The following is a 21216-nucleotide window of genomic DNA, read 5'->3' as shown; positions in this document are numbered from 1 at the left end:
TATCTAGTTGTGTACTAACTGCCCCATCCTGAGCCCCATCACTCCAGTCCCCATCCCCCACCAAATTAATTTAAACTCTCCCCAACAGATCTAGCAAACCTGCCTGCTGCGTGGTTATTGGTCCCTCTTAGATTCAGGTGTAACCCATCCTTTTTGTGCAGGTTGTACCTTCCAAAAAGAGATCCTAATAATGCAGAAATTTGAAATGCTGTCCAACACACACACACACACAACATTCCTTGGCCAAATCGTATTCTTTACCTCACTGGCATATGAAGTGAAATAGGTACCATTCCAGAGATTACTACTCCAGAGGTTCCTGGTTTTAGCTTTCTTCCTACCTAGCTCCCTCTATTCTTTCTTCAGAGTGACCTCCCATTTCTTATTTATGTCATTGGAACCAATATGTACCATGATTTCTGGATTTTCACCCTCTCCCTTTCGAATGCTCTGGACCCAATCCAAGGCCTCCTGGACCCAAGCATCTGGGAGGCAGAATGTCATCTGAGTGCCTCTTTTACAACTACAGAATTTGCTTTCTGCTTCTCTGACTATGGAATCCCTTGTCATTGCTGCCCCCCCCCGCTTCTCTCCCCCCGACCACTCCTTCCCTTCTGAGCCACAGAGCCAGACTCGGTACCAGAGACCTGATTGCCATAGCTTCTCTCAGTAGGTTATCCCCCAACAATATCCAAAGCGATATACTTTTATTAAGGGTAACAGTCACCAGGGTTCTATGCACTGGCTCCCTATTCTGTTTGCATTTCCTGACTGTTACCCACGTACCTGCCTCCTGCAACTTAGGGGTGACTACCTCCCTGTAGTTCCTATCTATCATCTCCGCATTTTCCTGTATGAGACAAACATCATGCAGCTGCATATCCAGTTCCGTAACACACTCTCTAATAAACTGCAGCTCGATGCACTTCATGCAGATGTAGTTATCAGTAAGACTGGAGTGCTGCCAAATTTCCCACATCTCACACTAGAGACCTCCACAACCTCCAGATCCATTCTCAGTGCACTAAGGCCCTCCATTGGTTAGAATCAACCATAGATATTGTGTCCTAGCTGTCTACGTGATATTCAAGCCAGGGCATGATGATGTGGCAGGCTCCCCCTCTCCATGCAGCTGATGAATCTAAACCAACGGCAGAGACCAATGCAGTTTGGCACCAGCGGTGTCGCAGGAGTTGCCTTTCAGCATTGAACTTAAAGTAGTAGGAGTCCGTTAAGGACTCCAGCTCTGGATTTTCCCTCAGGGTTTACTCACACAGCCTTCCCCATGAGTGGGTATAGCTGCAAAGCAGTGGAGGTTAGAGATCAGAGTTTTCCTCCTCCTGAATGAGCTGTCAACCCAGGCTAATAAGCTCCATCTGCCTGAAGGGACTGGTTTTAAGGCACCAGTAATCTGCTTTTTCCCTGCTCCTGTTAGTAGAAACAGTTCTGCCGGGCTTAGTAGCTAAGCATTACATGAAGGCCAGGAGCTAGCCTTGGTTGTCAGAGGCTATTTGAGATGTCAGAGGCCATTCAGAGCTTTTAATAGATAATGGGAGCTTATCCCCACTACCACCCCAGCTATACAGCCTTAAGGAACCAAGGCTGGTTCAGTGCACTAGCTATGTACTAATAGAAAAAAAATTGCTAGAAACTTTCATAATTACTTACTTAGAACCGCCACCTATGCTTGCCTAAGCAAGTTTTCGCACAGGCCTGTTGAGCCAAAGCCAGGCCACTTTTAACACCGGCCCACTCCAACAATGGCCGCTCCACTTACACCTCTCTTCTTGTTATTGGCCCCTGGGCTGATTTCAACTCACTGAAAGTTCGCAAGCTGTTTTTAAACCTCATGCTGCATAGCCACGAATGACCTCTTGTGCTGGTTTCAGCCCACCGAAAGTATTGAAAATTCATTGAAATTTATTAGTATTAAAAATTTGATGACTTGGTCTTAATTAAGCCATTGTATTGATTACTAAATCTCCAAAGCCAATCTGGTATTTATAAATTCTGCCAGTTTATTAACATAAGGCACATTGCTTGTCTTTATTTTATAATATTGCTGTCTGATTTATGAACCACCACTATTAATATATAAAAATAAGTTCTCTAGTTTGCACAATAAAAGTGATAGACAGGGTTAAGATTTAATCTAGCTGAAGTGTTAGAAATGATTAGAAGAGTTGATAAAGTGAAATTGTTTCCAGATGGGGTCCAAAATATGAGACTGTAACCGAACAAAGGTAAAAGTACCTCTTACATAAGGATAGTTCAAATCTAGCTGCTGCTTAATGTAAATGAACTAAAAATTGCAAGTGAAGTTCCGAACAGAGCTGTTGTAGGTGAATGGAGTTAAGACACAAATTCTGTTTACATTCCTGTGACTGTGGGTATACTTGATTTATCTGAAATAAGGTACAGGAGCCTTAAGTCCCACACCATCATGTTCAGGAACAGTTATTACCCCGAATGACGAAGGATCTCGGCCCAAAACGTCAGCTTTTTAATTCTGTTCATAGATGCTACCTCACCTTGCTGAGTTCCTCTGGCACTCTTTGTGTGTCATAGTCACCGGCCTTTCGGGTCTGAGAAGATATTTCTTCACGAGGAAGACTGCAGTGTCAGCAAAGACTCCTACACTGTAGGTTGACTGCGATATTTCAGAGAAGTTTGGATAAGTACCTGGATGGGAGGGGTATGGAGGGCTATGGTCCTGGCGCAGATGGATGGGACGAGGCAGGATAATATTCCGGCACTGACTAGATGGGCCACAGGGCAAGTTTCTGTTCTGTAGTGCTCTATGACTGTTTGACCTCAGTATTGCAATAGGTTTGTTTACTATCAGATGCAGCAGCAGGAACACTTCAATATTTTGATGCCAAAGTGAGACATCATTATAAACCATGGAACCATTCAAGGTTCATTCCAATTTTTAAGGCTGGTAGGTGCGCTGAATGCACCTGCTTGAGAGCTCCTTCGTGACTCTTCTCCACAGGCAAGGAGTGGAACATGAGAGCAGATCTTGACAGACAGCTGCAGTTCCCCAAGGAAATCACCACCATCATCTCAGATATAGTACTGTGGTCCATGGCTGTCAAGACAGCCCTCCTCATTGAATTAACCATCCCATGGGAGGAAGGAGTGGAGACTGCCCAGGAGCAGAAGAGGCTGATGTACTCGGATCTTGCAACTGAGTGTAAGGAAGCTGGCTGTTGGACCACTGTGGAAGTTGGATGACAATATTACTCTGTAATATGACAGTGACTGGAGCATGGCTCAGGAGGGCCACCAGGGAGTTAGGTGAAGAGACAGAAAAGATCAGCTTTTGGCTGTGGCTGAGGAGGAAGAACAGAAATTGGGGGACCGACTACCCCATTGGAAGCTGCAGGGCATGGCAGGGAAGCAACGGTGTTTGGTGGTAGGATCCCATTAAAGATGCTGGAAGTTACGGAGAATGATGTGTTGGATGCGAAGGCTCATGGGGTGGTAGGTGAAGGTAAGAGGAACTCTATCCCTGTTAAGGCAGTGGGAAGATGGAGGAGATGCATATGAGAGCAATATCAATGTGGAGGAAGGGAAACCCCATTCTTTGAAGAAGGAGGACATCTCTGATGTTATGGAAAGGAAAGCCTCATTCTGGGAACAATTGTGACAGAGACAAAGGAACTGAGAAAAAGGAGGAATAGCATTTTTACAGGAGACAGATCAGGAAGAGTAACGTCAAGATAGTTGTGGGAAATCGGTAGGTTTATAAAAAAAATGTCGGTGGACATTTTGTCTCCAGAGAGGGAGACAGAGAGTTTGAGAAAAGGGTGAGAAGGGTCAGAATGAGCCAAGTGCATTTAAGGGCAGTTGGAGGCAAAATTGACAAGTTCAGCATGGGAGCAGGAAGCAGCACCAATGCAGTTGTCGATGTAGCGCAGAAGGTTTCTTTCCATGCCATTATAAATCAATCCCTGCATCGTGCTGAGTCTTTGTTTACCCATGGACAAAGCACATAGCTTATATTGTATATTCAACACCTTGTGAAACATGGTGATTATGTAGTAAGCCTTTCACCCTTTCATGTAAGGTCAGTAGCATTTTATTAAATTAATAGTATGAAAGTCACGTAGGATACAGGAGGTAAAAGAACTAACCAAGATGGCAACAGTGGTAATGATGTACTGTCCTACATTCTTTAGGAATCAGTACATACTTGCTGTTGCCAATAACATTTATGCTGTTTAGTTTGTACACAAAAAAGTAGCAGATAATTTGCCTGCTTGACTTCTTTGGAACAAATCTTTGATCAATGATTTGCCTGTGCTAATGTTTCAGCAGAGTATTGATCTTGCCAGAGCTTTGTTCACTGTGGACTGAGAACATGTTTGATTAACGTCCAATTGACTTTATACGCATTGAAACCAGGAACCATTTTGCATGATTTGTTCCTGTTTGAAGCCAGTCGGACATGTTCTTTTGTTTATGTATGAGTGCTGCCGCCCATATAGTTAGCAGTGTGTGGCTCCAAATCTATTTGATTCACTGCACTTCAACCCACATGCACACTTAATCCCTGAACTGTGATGCAAAGCAAGATAGGTTATGAAATCTGGACTGGATTCTCAGATCCAGTTTCTCTTATTTCTTGCTGGATCTTATTGTCAACTTAACAAACCAATTTATTTGGAATCATGAAGAGATAGTACAGCTTTTACACTTACAGAGGGATCATTATTTGAGTTACTAAGCATTCAGGGTTGGAGCTGCAATCTGGTTAATTAATGTGAAATTTATTTTTAATGACTAAAGGCTGGCAGTATTCAGTAGAGCCAGGGACCAGAAAGAGGCAATACCACAGAGAGATTGAATCAGAATAGGGTTAATATTACCGGCATATGTCGTGAAATTTTGTTAACTTTGCTGCAGTAATGCCATGCAATGCATGATAAATATTTTTTAAAACTGAATTACTGTATATATATGTATATTAAGTAGTTACATTAAAATAAGTAGTGCAAAAACAGAAATGAATAAAAAATAGTAGTTCATAGGTTCAATGTCTATTTAGAAATTGGACTGTGATGCTGAGAAGTTAGCTCCCAGTTTTGGATGTTAATTAGCTAGGTCAGTTTTCCTGTGGCAATTAGCATAATGCTGTTACAAATTGGGACATCAGAGTTCAGAGTTAATTTCCCGCACTGTTTGTAAGGAGTTGTATGTTCTCCTCGTGACTGCATGGGTTTCCTCCAGGTGTTTCAGTTTCCTCCCACAGTTCAAAGACTTAAGGGTTGTAGGTTAATTGGTCATTGTAAATTGTCCTGTGATTACATTAGGGTTAAATAGGTGAGTTGTTGGGCCAAAAGGGCATGTTCCATGCTGTGTCTGAAATTAAAAATAAAAAAAAATCAAAGATGCACTCTGTCAGATTTGGCTCTTTTGATAGCCCGTATCTTCGAAGTGTCCTGCGACCATCATTAAACTTACAAGAATGATACCTTGGACCAAAACTCCTTTTTGCCAGGACCTTGTTTCCAAATTTAGAATAAGCTGGATGCAGCATGACTGGGTTAACTGGGACTGGCACTATAAAAACACAGAGCAGGTCACCCACCCTGCTCATGGACTGTTTGTCCTACTCCCATCAGAGAGGAAGCTCTGTAGCATCTATGCCAGGACCACCAGATGCAAAAGCAGTTACTTTTCCCAAGCAGAAAGGCTGATCAAGAGCTCCACCCACTAACCCACCCCTCCACACTCCCAACCATCACTACCTTTATCATTTCCTGTCAGTGTCACCTTATGTCCAGACGTTCCTGTTCCTAGCGTCACTATGTATTTGTACATACAATCAGTCTATGGATTTATATGTATTTTTTTATTACTGTGTTCTTTATATTCTTTGGTTTTTCTTGTGCTCTATTGGGTCTCGAGTAACAATTATTTCATTCTCCTTTACACTTGTTCATTGGAAATTACATTAAATACTCTTGAATCTTGAGGGGAATTGCACATCAAACCATAAGGTATCATGGCTCTTAGCTTCCCACTTGGATGAGACAACTGTGATCTTTGTTTCACTTTTGAAATTATAATTAAGGATGATAGCATAGTAGTTAGCGTAATGCTTTTGACCATAAATACACAAGCCATAAGAGCAGAAGTGGGCCATTCGGCCCAATTGGTCTGCTCCGCCATTCCATCATAGCTGATTTATTATCCCTCTGAACCCTGTTCTCCTGCCAGGTCTGTCTTTACAATGCCAGCTGTAAGAGTGGTGTTCCATTCCCACTGCTGCCTGTACAGAGTTTGTGCATTTTTCGTATGACTGCATGGGTTTCCTCCAGGTGTGGGAGTTTTCTCCAAAATTTCCAAAGATGTACAGGTTAGGGTTAGTAAGTTATGGGAATGCACTGTTGGCACCAGAAGCACGGCGACACACTAAGGCTGCCCCCGGCACATCACAAGATCACAAGACAAAGGGGCAGAAGTAGGCCATTCGGCCCATCGAGTCTGCTCTGCAGCTCCCCCATCTAGTTCTCCCCCTATTTACCCATCTAGTTCCAATTTCCGGCTTTTTCCCCATATCCCTTGATTCGCTGACTAATTAGATACCTGTCAATCTCCTCCTTAAACACCCTCAATGATCGGGCCTCCACAGCTGTATGTGGCAACGAATTCCACAAATCCACGACCCGCTGGCTAAAAAAATTTCTCCTCATCTCTGTTTTAACTGGGTACCCTCTAATTCTAAGACTATTGCCTCTTGTCCTGGACTCACTCACCAAGGGAAACAACCTTTCCACATCTACTCTGTCCAACCCTTTCAACATTCAAAATGTTTCTATGAGATCCCCTCTCATTCTTCTATACTCTAATGAATACAATCCAAGAGCCGACAAACGCTCCTCATATGTTGGCCCCGGTATTCCTGCATTCCTACATCCTCGGACTGGGTTGGTCAATGACACAAAGAATACATTTCATGGTATGTTTCTATGTACATGTGATGAAGAAAGCTAATCTTGAACAATTGAAGAATAAATTTTCTCTTTATCCTGAACACAAAACTGTAGAAAGGAAATAACTCTTTAGTAACTTACAGTATCTAGAAAAAAATTATGACAGGTGACCATTCAAACCATTGTGCACCTACTGTCAAAAACAAGCCAACTAACTAATCCTATCTGCCAGCATCTTCTGATCCACAACCTAACAGCTCTTCAAATAGACCTAGGTACATTATAAAGCATTAGTTCTCTACTCTCTTACTTTACACCTGTTTTATCAAAGCAAATAAAGCAATATATTTAGTCAACACACACACAAAATGCTGAAGGAACTCAGCAGACCAGGCAGCATCTATGGGGGGGAAAAGTACAGTTGACATTTCAGGCCAAGATCCTTCGGCAGGAACACCCTTCTTGCCAAAGGGCCTGGGCCTGAAACATCGACTGTATATTTTTCCATAGGTACTGCCTGGCCTGCTGAGTTCCTCCAGCATTCTGTGTGTGTTGCTTGGATTTCCAGCATCTGCAGATTTTCTCTTGTTTGCAATATATTTAGTACTCAGTGCCTGAGGAAACTTGGGCGTGGTTACTTATAAATTAGGACACTTCCAAATTAAACACAGAACCTGCTGGAAGTACTCAGCAGGTTAAGCAGCCTCTGCAGTGTAAGAAATCGTTGATAGTTCAGGTCAGTAACATTTGATTTAAAAAAAACTCCCTAGGTTGGAAATATTATCACTGCTTTTCTGTAAATCAGGGGTTCCCAACCTGGGGTCCATGGATCCCTCGGTTAAAAAAGTTTGGGAACCCATGCCCTACATTGATACTGCCTGATCTGCTGTGAATTTCCAGCATTTTCTGTATTCCAGATTTCCAGCATCCACAGTATTTTGTCTGGACACTAAAAATGCCCTCCTGATTTTGAAGGATATTTTCTACAAACATCCATCACTGAAAATTAATCATCAAATACAGGAGCTCAGTAAAGCTGTTCCATCTTGGGGATATTGCAAGGGAGACTGGATTTCAATTAAAATCAGTGTTTACTTCCAACAATTGATTACTGACTAACACTCCACCCGATCTTCCAAAACCAATGTGAAAGGTTAGAGGCAGCAGGTACATGGATAGAGCAGATCACACCTAATCCTGAATTGGAAATATTGTCACTCTTCTTCATTGAGTCTGAATCCTGGAACTCCCAACCCAGCAGCAAAGTGGAAGATCCTTCAGGTACGTTGCTCTAGTGGTTCAGGAAGATGGCTCACCAAGGTCAGACGCGGATGGGGAGAAAATACTGGCTTTGCCAATGATAGCTACATCTCATCCAGTGTTTATAAATCACCACTTGCTGATTGTTCAGTGTCTGTCACAACCCAACATTGATATCCAACATTGTTACCTCTGTCAAATACATGGGGATTCTACAGTGTGCAATGTATGAACTAGAAATTGAGTATAGTTGCCAATTTACAGCTGGGCTTTTACATTTCCAAGAGACTTTCTCCATCTTAATTAATGATTGTATACATCAAATGGGACAGCACAGTAATGTAGTGATTAGCATAACACGTACAGCACCAGCAGTAACATCGGGGTTCGATTCCCACCACTGCCTGTAAGGTTTTTGTATGTTCTCCCTGTGACCACATGAGTTTTGGCCGGGTGCTGCAGTTTCCTCCCGCATTCTAAAGGTGTGTGGTTAGGATTAGTGAGTTGTAGGCATACTATGCTGATGGCTCAGTATAATCTTCAAACTGATTTGATTTTTCATTAAACGACACATATGTTGTATGTTTTGATATTTCTATGTACATGTGACAAATAAAGCTCATCTTCAACTTTATGCAGTGGGATTCCAGGGAACAGAACTCCAGTAAGACCTATCGAGCCAATGCTTTTTGTTCTGTTCTGTTACAGGGTGAACTGGTAACATTCTATTACTACTGGAAGAAAACCCCAGAAGCAGCCAGCTCCCGTGCTCACCGTAGACATCGCAGACAGGCCGTGTTCAGAAGAATTAAAACACGTACTGCAACCACCCCAGTGAACCCATCTCGACCACCATCTGGTGAATTCTGTAAGTTCCATTCAGGTTGATTACAATTTTTAAGAAATAATTCACGGGGGACTGGGTAATTTTGTATTTAGCAAGTCATGCAAACCATAGAAAGTAAGGAACCAACCTTTCAACCTATGCCAAGATCAATCTAACACATCCCTCCCACATAGTCCTTATTCTTTCATCCATGTGCCTCTGTACGAGTTTCTCTAATATGTATCTGCCTGTACCACCACAGTAGTAGCACACCACTACGCTGTAAAACACAACTATCTCGAACATTGCCTCTATGATTTTCTTCAATCACCTTAAAATTATTCACTCTCGTATTAGCCATTTCCACCCTGGGGGAAAAAAGCGCTGGCTGTTCACTCTATCAATGCCTCTTATCGTCATATACATTTCTATCAAGTCACCTTTCTTCCTCCTTCCTTCCAAGGAGAAAAGCCTTAGATCAATCGCCCTCTCCTCATAAGACATGCTCTTTAATCCAGGCAGCAACCTGGGAAATCAAACCTGATGTACAAATTCAAGCCTGATATACAAATTCTTAGTAGTCTGGCACAACTGATTAAAATAGTTTAGGATCTACACTCTCTCTAAAGGTTTCACATCTTAAATCAGTTGTCCCAGATTGACTAAGAATTCGTATATCAGATTTGAATTTTTTGCATCTTTGAGCTGGAGAGATAGTATAGCTAAAAGATACCTGTAACTTCATTATTTTTTCATCATTATTAAACTCCAGGCAGCTCCATAGCAATGGTTGTTTCAGCTTTCAATAGTTAAATATTAATAGATCAATTAAGAAAGTGGCTGTAGTTAAATTTTCAATTGGTTCTAAATACACTAGTGAAGGTGCTGATCTTCGAGAATCTAGCCGGGCAAGTGAATGGAGTGTTGGTGGAAGAACATTTTATAGATGGTGACTGTAACTTGTTAAGTGTCAAGTAGTTATGGAAGGGGATTACAGTGAAGTGGAATTTAAGGTCCTGAATGGGGAAGGCAAGTTTCAATCCCATAAAGCATAGGAACAGAATTAAGCTATTTGGCCCATTGAGTCTGCTCTGCCATTTGATAATGGCTGATTTATTTCCCCTCTCGACTTCATTCTCCTGCCTTCTCCCTATAATAATGGAAGTCCCCAGCTGAACTTCTTTGAGCTTCTACTTCCTCAGAAGAACCTCATAAATATCTTCCTTACTGGACTCCATCTACAAAGGTCAACTGAGAACAATTATTGAGACATAAGAGTCTGGAAGTGGTAGAATGTGGAACATCTCTCAAAACATTAGAGGACCTCAGTGGGTCAGGCAGCATCTGTGGAAGGAAATGGTCAGTTGACAATGAAAGTGAAGAGCATTTTGAGTCCAGATGAAAGGTCTCAATTCAGAATGTCGATTGTCCATTTCCCTCCATATATGCTACCTGGCCCACTGAGTTTCTCCAGCACTTTTAGGAGCAATTGTTTGCAGATATGTGTACAAGGCCAACATTGTTCCCTTCAGACTGAAGGGTTAAGACAGCTCATCCAAGGAATTCTGGAAGTTAGGAGTTATCGAGGATTAGGTAAAGAAATAAAAGGGATCAATTATCAAAAGTAGAGAATTGTACTTTAGAGAGACTCAACATGAATGGGATGGAGAAGGGTTGTTTTTGTGATTAGAACCTGTGTCCAGTTGTGTGTCCCACGAGGATCAGTGCTAGGACCTTTCCTGTTTGCTACAAACATTGACTGTTAAGATATGAATGTAGGAACCAGATGGCACGAAAATAAAGAATATTGTTAATGATGAGAAGAGTAGTCTGGCTCCAGGATAATGTAAATAAATTGGTAGAATGGTGACTGAAATTTAATCTTGATAATGCATAATGGAAGGATTAACAAGGCAGAGGTCCTCTAGAGCTTTGAGGAACAGAAGGACATTGGACTATGCACATCCATACTCACCTCATTCTACAGATGAGCAGTAGAGAGTGTACTAACCAGCTGCATTACTGCATGGTACGGAAACTGCACTGCGGCAGACAGGAAGGCTCTACAATGGGTAGTCAAAACTGCCGAACGCATCACCAGGACCAACCTATCCAGCATCAAGGACACATATATACAGAAAGGTGGCAGAACATCATGAAGGATCCCACCCACCCTGCTCATGGACTGTTTGTCCCACTCCCATCAGGGAGGAGGCTACGTAGCATCCACACCCAGGACCACCAGACTCAAAAACAGTTACTTTCCCCAAGCAGTAAGGCTGATCAGCACCTCCACCCACCACACCCCCAAACTCTACTACTTTATCATTTCCTGTCAGTGTTACTTTATGTACAGGCACTCCTGTGCTTAGTTTCACTTTAATGTCCAAGGTTCAAAGTAAATTTCTTATCAAAGCACATATATGTCACCATAAACATCCCTGAGGTTCATTTTCTTGTGGGCTTATTCAATAAATCCATAATGCAATAATAACCATAACAGAATCAATGAAAGGCCACACCAATTTGGGTGTTCAACCAGTATACAAACAACAGTGTGAGACGTATAATCAATATGTGTGTGTGTGTATATATATATATATATTAGTAACTTACGTATTTATATTTATTGTGTTTTTTTATTATTATTGTGTTCGTTATCATTTTGTGTTGTGTTGGATCTGGAGTAACGATTACTTTACTCTTGTGTTCTGGAAATTACATTAAACAATCTTGAATTTTTAAATCCAAGGATCCTTGAAGTGGCTACACTGGTAGATAAGTAGATTAAGGAGGTTTCTGACCTACTTGTCATTAGCTAGGACTTGGAATGTAAAAGCAGGGAGGTTATAGAGCAACTATATAAAGTGTTGGGTTGGCCACATTTGGAATACTGTGTACAATTCTGGCTGCCGTGCTAGGAAGGATGTGGTGGTGCTGGAGGGGATGCAGAGATTTGTTGTGGTACAACCTGGTATTTCATTTATAAGGAAGAACTGTTCAGAGTGGGTTTGCTTTCCTGGAAACTGAGGTGACAACAAGAATATAAAACTGAGGGATATAGATAGATAGGAAGCATTGTAAGGTAATTTCCCCCACATCAGAAATGACTAAAGCCTGAGGCTTTAGGTTTGATAAGGGCTAGGAGACTTAGAGAGGATCTAAGCAAGAGTTTTCTCACCAAGAGGTTGGTTGGTATTGGGAGCGTACTGCCTGAGGGGATAGTGGTGCCAAAGGCTCTCACAACACTCTTCTCATAGATGGTTAAAGATGAAAGATTAGATTACCTTTATTTGTCACATGTGGGTCAAAACATTGAAATGTACAGTGAAATGTTTCATTTCTGTCAATAACCAAAACAGTCTGAGGATGTGTTGGAGGCAGTTCAGAAGTGTCACCATACTTCCAAGACCAACATGGCATGTCCACAAGCCAGCGAGCACTGTGAGGGTCATGTTTTTTGACTTCTCCAGTGCGTTCAACTCCACCCGTCCTGCTCTGCTGGGGGAGAAGCTGACAGCGATGCAGGTGGATGCTCCCCTGGTGTCATGGATTCTTGATTACCTGACTGGCAGACCACAGTACGTGTGCTTGCAACACTGAGTGTCTGACAGAGTGATCAGCAGCACTGGGGCTCCAGAGGGGACCGTCTTGTCTCCCTTTCTCTTCACCATTTACACCTCGGACTTCAACTACTGCACAGAGTCTTGTCATCTTCAGAAGTTTTCTGATGACTCTGCCATAGTTGGATGCATCAGCAAGGGAGATGAGGCTGAGTACAGGGCTACGGTAGGAAACTTTGTCACATGGTGTGAGCAGAACTATCTGCAGCTTAATGTGATAAAAACTAAGGAGCTGGGGTGGTGGACCTGAGGAGGGCTAAGGCACCGGTGACCCCTGTTTCCATCCAGGGGGTCAGTGTGGACATGGTGGACGATTACAAATACCTGGGGGTACGAATTGACAATCAACTGGACTTGTCAAAGAACACTGAGGCTGTCTACAAGAAGGGTCAGAGTCGTCTCTATTTCCTGAGGAGACTGAGGTCCTTTAACATCTGCCGGACGATGCTGAGGATGTTCTACGAGTCTGTGGTGGCCAGTGTTATCATGTTTGCTGTTGTGTGCTGGGGCAGCAGGCTGAGGGTGGCAGACACCAACAGAATCAACAAACTCATTCGTAAGGCCAGTGATGTTGTGGGGATGGAACTGGACTCTCTGATGGTGGTGTCTGAAAAGAGGATGCTGTCCAAGTTGCATGCCATCTTGGTCAATGTCTCCCATCCACTACATAATGTACTGGTTGGGCACAGGAGTACATTCAGCCAGAGACTCATTCCACCGAGATGCAACACTGAGCGTCATAGGAAGTCATTCCTGCCTGTGGCCATCAAACTTTACAACTTCTCCCTTGGAGGGTCAAACACCCTGAGCCAATAGGCTGGTCCTGGACTTATTTCCTGGCATAATTTACATATTACTATTTAATTATTTATGGTTTTATATTGCTATATTTATACTGTATTCTTGGCTAGGGCAACTGTAACGAAAATCAATTTCCCTCAGGATCGATAAAGTATGACTATGACTAATCCTAACCCGTATGTCTTTTAGAATGTGGGAGAACACCCACACAATCTTGGGAAGAATGTACAAATTCCTTACAGGCAGCGGGGGGGATTGAACCCGGAGCAGTGGCACTGTAAAGCATTACGCTAACCATGCCACCTTAATGCAGCACTTGAATTGCTAGGGCATTGATGACTACGAACCAAGTACCTTTGTATAAATGGCGATTTGATGGTCAGCATAGACACTGGCCTAGGCGTCTTTGGGCTGTTTGACTTGAAAAATCTAAAATACACATTTCAAGTGAACCTAGGTTTTGAAGTAAAAGACATATTCAGTATTTTGTATTGGATATGTCTCACAAAATTAAAGCAGTGAGAATCAAATGCATAGATAATATCCACGTTTTTCAGAGATTGATAATGCTACTATTTATACTCCAAGTGACAAAAGATTTCTTATGTACTCATTAATTTGTGTGATGTGTAAAAGCAAAAGAACAGTTGCAGTCCCTGCAAAAATCGTTCTCTGATGCTGGTGCTTTCATACATCTAAAAATATATTTTAATAACTGCTTGAAGTACTTGATGAAAATTGTCAGATTGTGAGTAATTACAGCAGAGAATACGAGGAAGTATGAAATACACTCAGTGGCCACTTTATTAGGTACAAGAGGTACCTACTAAAATGGCCACTGAGTGTATGTTTGTGATCTTGTATTGCTGCAAGCCCATCCACTTCCAGGTTAGTTGGGAAGCTGTGGTGGACAGCAATCTTGAGGTTATTCCAGAGATGTTCCATCAGGGCAGGGCTCTGACTGAGCCACGCAAGGACATCAGTTTTCTTCATTTCAAGCCATTCCATGGTTGCTTTGGCAGTGTGATTTGGGTTGTTGTCCTGTTGAAAGACAAACTTCCTCCCCAGTTTAAGCTTTCAGGCTGTGGCTAGCAGGTTTTTATCCACGATCTCTCGGTAGTTAGAAGCATTCACCTTCCCATCAATCCTGACCAGATTTACAGTCCCTGCTGCTGAAAAGCATCCCATAGCATGACGCAACCTCCACCATACCTTACAGTAGGGATGATGTTACCTGGATGATGCACAGTATTAAATTTACACCATATGTACCTGTAAAGACTAGGCAAAGCATCACTTAAAAGATACCGTAAAGATGTGGAAGAAGGTCTTGTGGTTGAATGAGACTAAAGTGGAACTTCTTGGCCGCAACCCTAAGCAGTACATCTGGCATAAACCTAATACTGCTCATTAGCCAGGTAACACCATCCCTACTGTAAAGTATGGTGGAGGTAGCATTATGCTATAGGGATGCTCTTCAGTAGCAGGTACTGGAAATCTGATCAGGATTGATGGGAAGATGAATGCTGGTAAATACAGAGAGATCCTGGATAAAAACCTGCTAGCCTCTGCCAGAAAGCTTAAACTGAGGAGGATGTTTGTCTTTCAGCAGGACAACGACCCAAAGCACACTGCCAGAGCAAGCATCAAGTGGCTTCAAATGAAGAAAGTTTATGTCCTTGAGTAGCCCAGTCAGAGTCCTGACCCTAATCTGATTGAACATCTCTGGCAAAACCTCAAGAATGCTGTCCACTGCTGCTCCCCAACTAACCTGGCACAGCTTGAGCAATTTTGCAAGGAGGAATAGGGCAAATCTTACTCCATCACTTTGTGCAAAGCTAATAGAGACTTAACCAAAAAGACCACTGGCTGTAATATCTGTGAGAGGTGGTTCAACGAAGTACTGAGCAAAGGGGAATGAATACTTTTGAACTGCTGCCATTTCAGGTTTTGGATTTTTTGTTTTTCATGCTTTCCCTGTTTTCTGGGCTTTACTGTGGTGGGCGGGGGGGGGGGTGTGGGAAGAGCATGTAATTCAGATAAAAATTTTCAGTTAAATTGCTCAAGATCTCTTGTTGTAATATTCATTTATATTTATACGAGCAAAGGATTGGGTGCTGAATACTTTTCCATGGCACTGTACTGTGAACCTCAGGCAATCCTGGGGCATTGTGATGGCCTGCTGCTTTGAATTGGATTTGCGCAGCATAGTCACAACAAGGTGCCACCCTGGATCAGTTTTGTAAAAGGTTTAAAGATTAGATTACATTATTTGTCAGATAAATCAACTATGATGGAATGGCAGAGCCAACTCAATGAGCCGAATTCTGCTCCTGGTCTTATGGGCTTAATTATTTTTTAAGAAAACTTTCACAATTCCTGTTAATGAAGTCACAGTCTCCACATTGCAAATAAAATAAATGGTATAAGGTATTAACATGGGGAATTGTATTGTAAGTAAATGAATAAAATTGCAGCTTCATTTGGGAAAATTCTCCAGCATTATCAACTGCCATAGCCTCGTTGTAAATTATTTTATAAGAGAGTTCTGTATTATGACAATGCATCTTCACAGCTTTCAGACATTACATTGTGAGAATGGGCAATGTTAACCAGGTCAGTAAAATTTATTGTCTGCTACACTTGCACCAAGCTGTCTTATTGAAAGAACTAATTTTTTATCATTCTTTTCACAGTGGATCTCAGCTCGGCAAGTGAGGATGACTTTGACAGTGAGGACAGTGAACAGGAATTGAAAGGCTACGCCTGTCGTCACTGTTTTACCACCAGTAAGTATTCTTACCATTTTTATTCAGAAAAGTAATGATATACATTTGTTTAGCTTTCTTTAAAGGAGTATTGTATATAAATTGTTCAAGAGAATGCTTAACCATAGGCTATTTCCTCTTTATTTTATCAACATGTATATATTTTACTGAAGACTTGTCTGGCCCATTCTGGCGCACATGGAAGTGTATTGAATCCATGACAACCTAGATTGTTTAGAAAACAACCTCAATTTTTCATTCCATCATCTCTTCAACATGGTAGCCAGTGGCAACCTCAAACTTGTCGTCCTGTTACCAGCATCATAGAGGAAGTATACTGCAATAATGCAGGGCTTCCCAACCTGAGAGTCCATGCATAAAAAGGTTGGAAACCCCTGGAATAATGTCACGTTGACTAACGGCTACTTTTAAGGATACTGCAGCATATCCTTAGTGTGCTGGTTGTTATTCGAACAATGCATTTCACTGTGTGTGTATTGGTATACTCTTGATATATAAATTAATCTGAACCTGAATGTGCTCTTGGACAACTGTTCAACTACAGTCTTCTGGAATGGTATAGCAAGTGCCAGGGCCTGAAGCTCCTACTCCCAATTTTGTCCGTCCATTCAACCTTGTGTAAGCCTCTCAATGGGGCTCATATGCAAACTTGACTCGAAAGCTAACTCTGCTAACAGCCACGTGACTCCACAGTGAGAAGGCTATCTTATGTAAACAGTATACGTCTAGAGTTGGTATGATTTGGAGTTCAACCAAACAGGAAAGTTGGGATGTGCCAATCAATGGAACCTCGATTGAGTGAATGCTGTACAAGTACTGCCCATATGCAATTATCGGTCGGCAAGAAATAACAGATCGTACATTGCATAAAATTATGAAGAAAGTATATTTACTAATTGCAGCTTTATCAAACAGTTATTAAGAGAAAGAAAAGAAAAAAAAATTCAAGGGCCCATTACAGTTAAACCAGTTTAAGTGTGCACATGACTGTTGGAGCTTGTCTCTTACAAAAACTGGGTATAACCGTTACTCATGGTGCTGAAATCTCGTCACCAATCACCAATAGAGCTTCCCAATTTGGACTCCTTTGTCTCGCGAAGCACTCCTTGCATTCGCGTCTTCCTGCCAGATCAAATCCCATAGGTGTCTCTCTGGATCTTCTCTTTACCGCATCTCCTTCCAAAAGACCATGAACCAGACTACTATCCTTCAGAAAACTCTTCCCCACACTCTCTAGAACCTTCTCTCACATCCCACAATACTGATTGGCTGACTCAAATTTCCAAGTTGGACAACCAAGGGGTCCTTATCTTTGCCAAAGCCAAAACACACTTTCCAGCGTGGCATACTGCTTTTACAGAAAACTGCTAATATAACCCAACTCACAGCATAGCAGTAGAAATCTTAACCAGAGCATTACACTTAGAAGCATACACAACAGGAGAAATCTTCCCTCTAATTTTCTTTCATCTCTGCCTGTTCTCAGCTGCCCCAATTGCACAGTTAGAAGCAGTAAATTTCAGAGACGTGTGGATGGTGAGATGGATGTGACAAAATTGTGTTTCTCATCTTTTCAAAGTCTTCCACCTTCAGTACACTCCAGCTTGCTACAACTGGCATTTATCTGATTAGATTAGCTTTATTTGTCACGTGTGCATTGAAACATTTGTGTCAAATCAGCGAGGATTGTGCTGGGGGCAGCCCACAAGTGTCGCCATGCTTCTGGCACCAACATAGCATGCCCACAGCTCTCTAACCCTAACAATACATCTTTGGAATGTAGAAGGATGCCCACACAGTCATGAGGAGAACGTACAAACTCATCACAGACAGTGGCGGGTATTGAACCCCAATCTTACAGCCAACACTATAAAGCTTTGCACTGACTGCTACTGTGCTACTCCTACAGGTTCCTCACCAGTGTCGATGCAAGCATTTGGCTTCTGTTTTTACATTGAGTTTTATTTAACTCATGCACTATTTTGTCTTTTGAAAACAACACAGCATCTAAAGACTGGCATCACGGAGGAAGGGACAACATATTATTGTGCACAGAGTGTCGGATTCACTTCAAGAAATACGCGGAACTGCCACCAATCGAGAAGCCAGTGGATCCCCCACCCTTTATGTTTAAACCAGTTAAAGAAGAAGAAGATGGACTCAGCAGCAAACATAGCATGAGGACCAGAAGGAGTAGGGGCTCGGTATGAGAGCCGTTATTCCATTTTTACTTCGTAAAATATGAAATTCATACAAAATAGAAGTGGTGCAGATGCAAGAATTCTTTGAAAATTCTGAATGCATCTTAGCAGCAGCATGCATCCTAATTTATTGTTGCATCAGATATAATCATGTGATGCAGAATGGCAAATGGCTGCATCCATCATATCACGTGGGGCAATTTACACCGCGCTTTAACGCATTCAGCCTCAGTGGCACCAAACTGTTATGATTTAGTGTTGCCATTTTATTCGAGAAGCCTAAATGAAATGCTCTCTGTTGGATATTCTATATTTCAGATTTTTATGATGCCTTTGCCATTCCGTATGAAAGCCAATAGAAAACTCGTAAAAATATAAAAGTAATGTTCAATTTTGCAGCGTTCCTTGTCCTAGTCGCAGCTAATAAAGAAATGGAAACTCGAGATGCATGCAGAAATATTCCCCAGACAGTGATTGTATAGGTGGGGCTTTAACACCAACTCGATTATAATCTGCACAGCATTTTTGATAATACTACCAAAATGAAGAGCCTCACTGTCTTTCGTTAAATATAATGTACTGCTGCTGTATTAGAATCAGACTTAATATCATTGGCACCCTGCATGTTATGAAATTTGTTTTGCAGCAGCAGTACATTGCAATACATCACAGCAATAAAAAACTATAAATGACAAAATATTTTAAAAGTTAAATAAGTAATACAGAAAGAGAGCAAAAAAAATAGTGAGGTATGGAGCATGAATTCATTTTCTGTTCAGAAATCTGATAGTAGAGAGGAAGAATCATTCCTAAGATATGAGTGTGTCTTCAGGCTCCTATACAATCTTAAAAAAATGAGCCATAGCCAGAAGATACAGTAGACTAAGTGTTCAGATCATAGACACAAGAGATTGTGCAACTGCTGGTAGAGCTGGTTTTAGGAAAGTAATTCTGTAATTCCCTCCAAATAGCAAGTATGTACCACCGAAATAAGTGAAGATATTTTTTCTTATTTAAAAAGTACAAGTGGAATCTGAACTGGCAACAATTACCAGCAGTTAACTAGAAAGTAGTAATTGGAATCTAACACTGTTATTAAAGCACTTATGAATTATTAATCCCTCAATCGGTGTGGGTCTAATAATAATTTTATTGTTAATTAGATGTCTTCACTGCGCAGTGGTCGTAAAAAACAGACAGCCAGCCCTGATGGTAGAACCTCTCCTATCAATGAAGACATCCGGTCCAGTGGCCGTAATTCTCCCAGTGCTGCCAGCACATCCAGTAATGATAGCAAAGCAGACTCTATGAAAAAGTCCAGCAAGGTAACGTTCTGATGATCATCGTAGTATCAACTATTACACGCAGCATTGTTGTACCTATTGAGAAGGCCTGTTTTGAGGTTAAAGTGAGATAGGCTTCAGAATTAGCACCATCCTTATTCTGAGACATTGCAGAAAATGTATTGTTCATTTAAGTTATTTTAAAACCCAAATTTAAAATGAGTCCAGTAAAACTCAGTGAGGCTGGGACTTATTGGATTAAGATCTCTGGAAAAAGTTGTTGTTGTGCCTAATAACATCTCAATCAATGAATACATTGAGTGAGGCCTCCCTCGGTCAGGGTTGACTGTGGATGTTATGTCCTATGCAAGCCTGGGCAGTACGATATGGAGAGCAAGCTGTTGCCCATGTAGCAAGCTCCCTCTCTCCATGCACCTGATGAATCCAAAGGAATGGTAGAGATCAATACAGTTTAGTACCAGCAGCATTACAGGAGTTGCCGGTCAGTGTTGAACTCAACATAGGACCGCCTTAGGGAGTCCAGCTCCAGATTTTTCTCTTGGGGTTTATTCCCGAAGCCTTCCTCACAAGTGGGTACAGCCACAAGGCAATGAAGGTTTGAGATCAGAGTTTCCCTTCTCCTATATAAGCTGCCAGCCATGGCTGTTGAGCCCCATCTGCCTGAAGCTACTGGTTTTTAGGCGCCAGTAACTGACCTTTGCCCCTTTTCCTGTCAATCGAAACGGTTCTGCTGGACTTGGTTGTCAGAGGCTATTTGAGGTGCATGCCATTGGGAGCATTTAATAAGTAGTGGGAGCATATCCCCCATTACCACCTCTGGGTATGATGACCTTAAGGAACCAATGATGCATTAAATGTATTAATATTATTTCATATGAGGCAGATACATTTCCTCTTTTCATCTTCATATTGGTTGGTCACTTTTTATTGAGTGCTTTTATTTTGTGGTAACGAAGAGGGTAAAGCACAGTTCTTCATCAAACAGTGAAATATTTGCAATTTGATGTACAATGGTGTTTGTGTTAACAGACTGTGATGCGAAAATATTTTGGGCCTGAAGTGCTTTATCACACCCTGATCACAATCAATACTTACACAGTCTACGGTGAAAAAGCAAATCAATCAATCAATAATTTATTTGTTTAAATTTATTTTAATTATTTTTTGTTTTAAATTTATTATTTATATGTTTTACTTTATTTGTATGTACTTAAAGAAAAGTTAATCTCAACCATCCTCCAGCATTCAGTAAGATCACAGCTGATACTCCATCTTGTTTATTTAACATCATAACCTCCACAACCCTTTGGGGTTCGAAAGTACCCCCCTGAGTAAATAACTTTCTCCTAATCTCACGTATGAAAAATCAGACCCTTTTTCTGAAACTGATCTTGCCAGTAGGAAGAAATACTTTGTATTCATACACATTTGTCTCTCTCAGAATCTTGGGTGTTTCAATGTGATTATG

General features: G+C 41.6%; 1 protein-coding gene across 8 annotated transcripts in view; it reads left to right on the top strand.

Moving 5' to 3' along the window:
* rerea (arginine-glutamic acid dipeptide (RE) repeats a) overlaps positions 1 to 21216 on the top strand; it is a 655730-nt gene that overhangs the window by 593471 nt on the left and 41043 nt on the right. For all 8 annotated transcript variants that reach the window (XM_072245215.1, XM_072245214.1, XM_072245212.1 and 5 more), the window contains 4 exons: positions 8913 to 9072; positions 16151 to 16243; positions 18248 to 18447; positions 19608 to 19769. In XM_072245215.1, the coding sequence (XP_072101316.1) occupies positions 8913 to 9072; positions 16151 to 16243; positions 18248 to 18447; positions 19608 to 19769 (615 nt within the window). The remainder of the gene's footprint in view (positions 1 to 8912; positions 9073 to 16150; positions 16244 to 18247; positions 18448 to 19607; positions 19770 to 21216) is intronic.

This window comes from Mobula birostris, chromosome 27 (assembly GCF_030028105.1).
Source record: "Mobula birostris isolate sMobBir1 chromosome 27, sMobBir1.hap1, whole genome shotgun sequence".
NCBI lineage: Eukaryota > Metazoa > Chordata > Chondrichthyes > Myliobatiformes > Myliobatidae > Mobula > Mobula birostris.
This window is presented reverse-complemented; position numbering and strand designations above follow the sequence as displayed.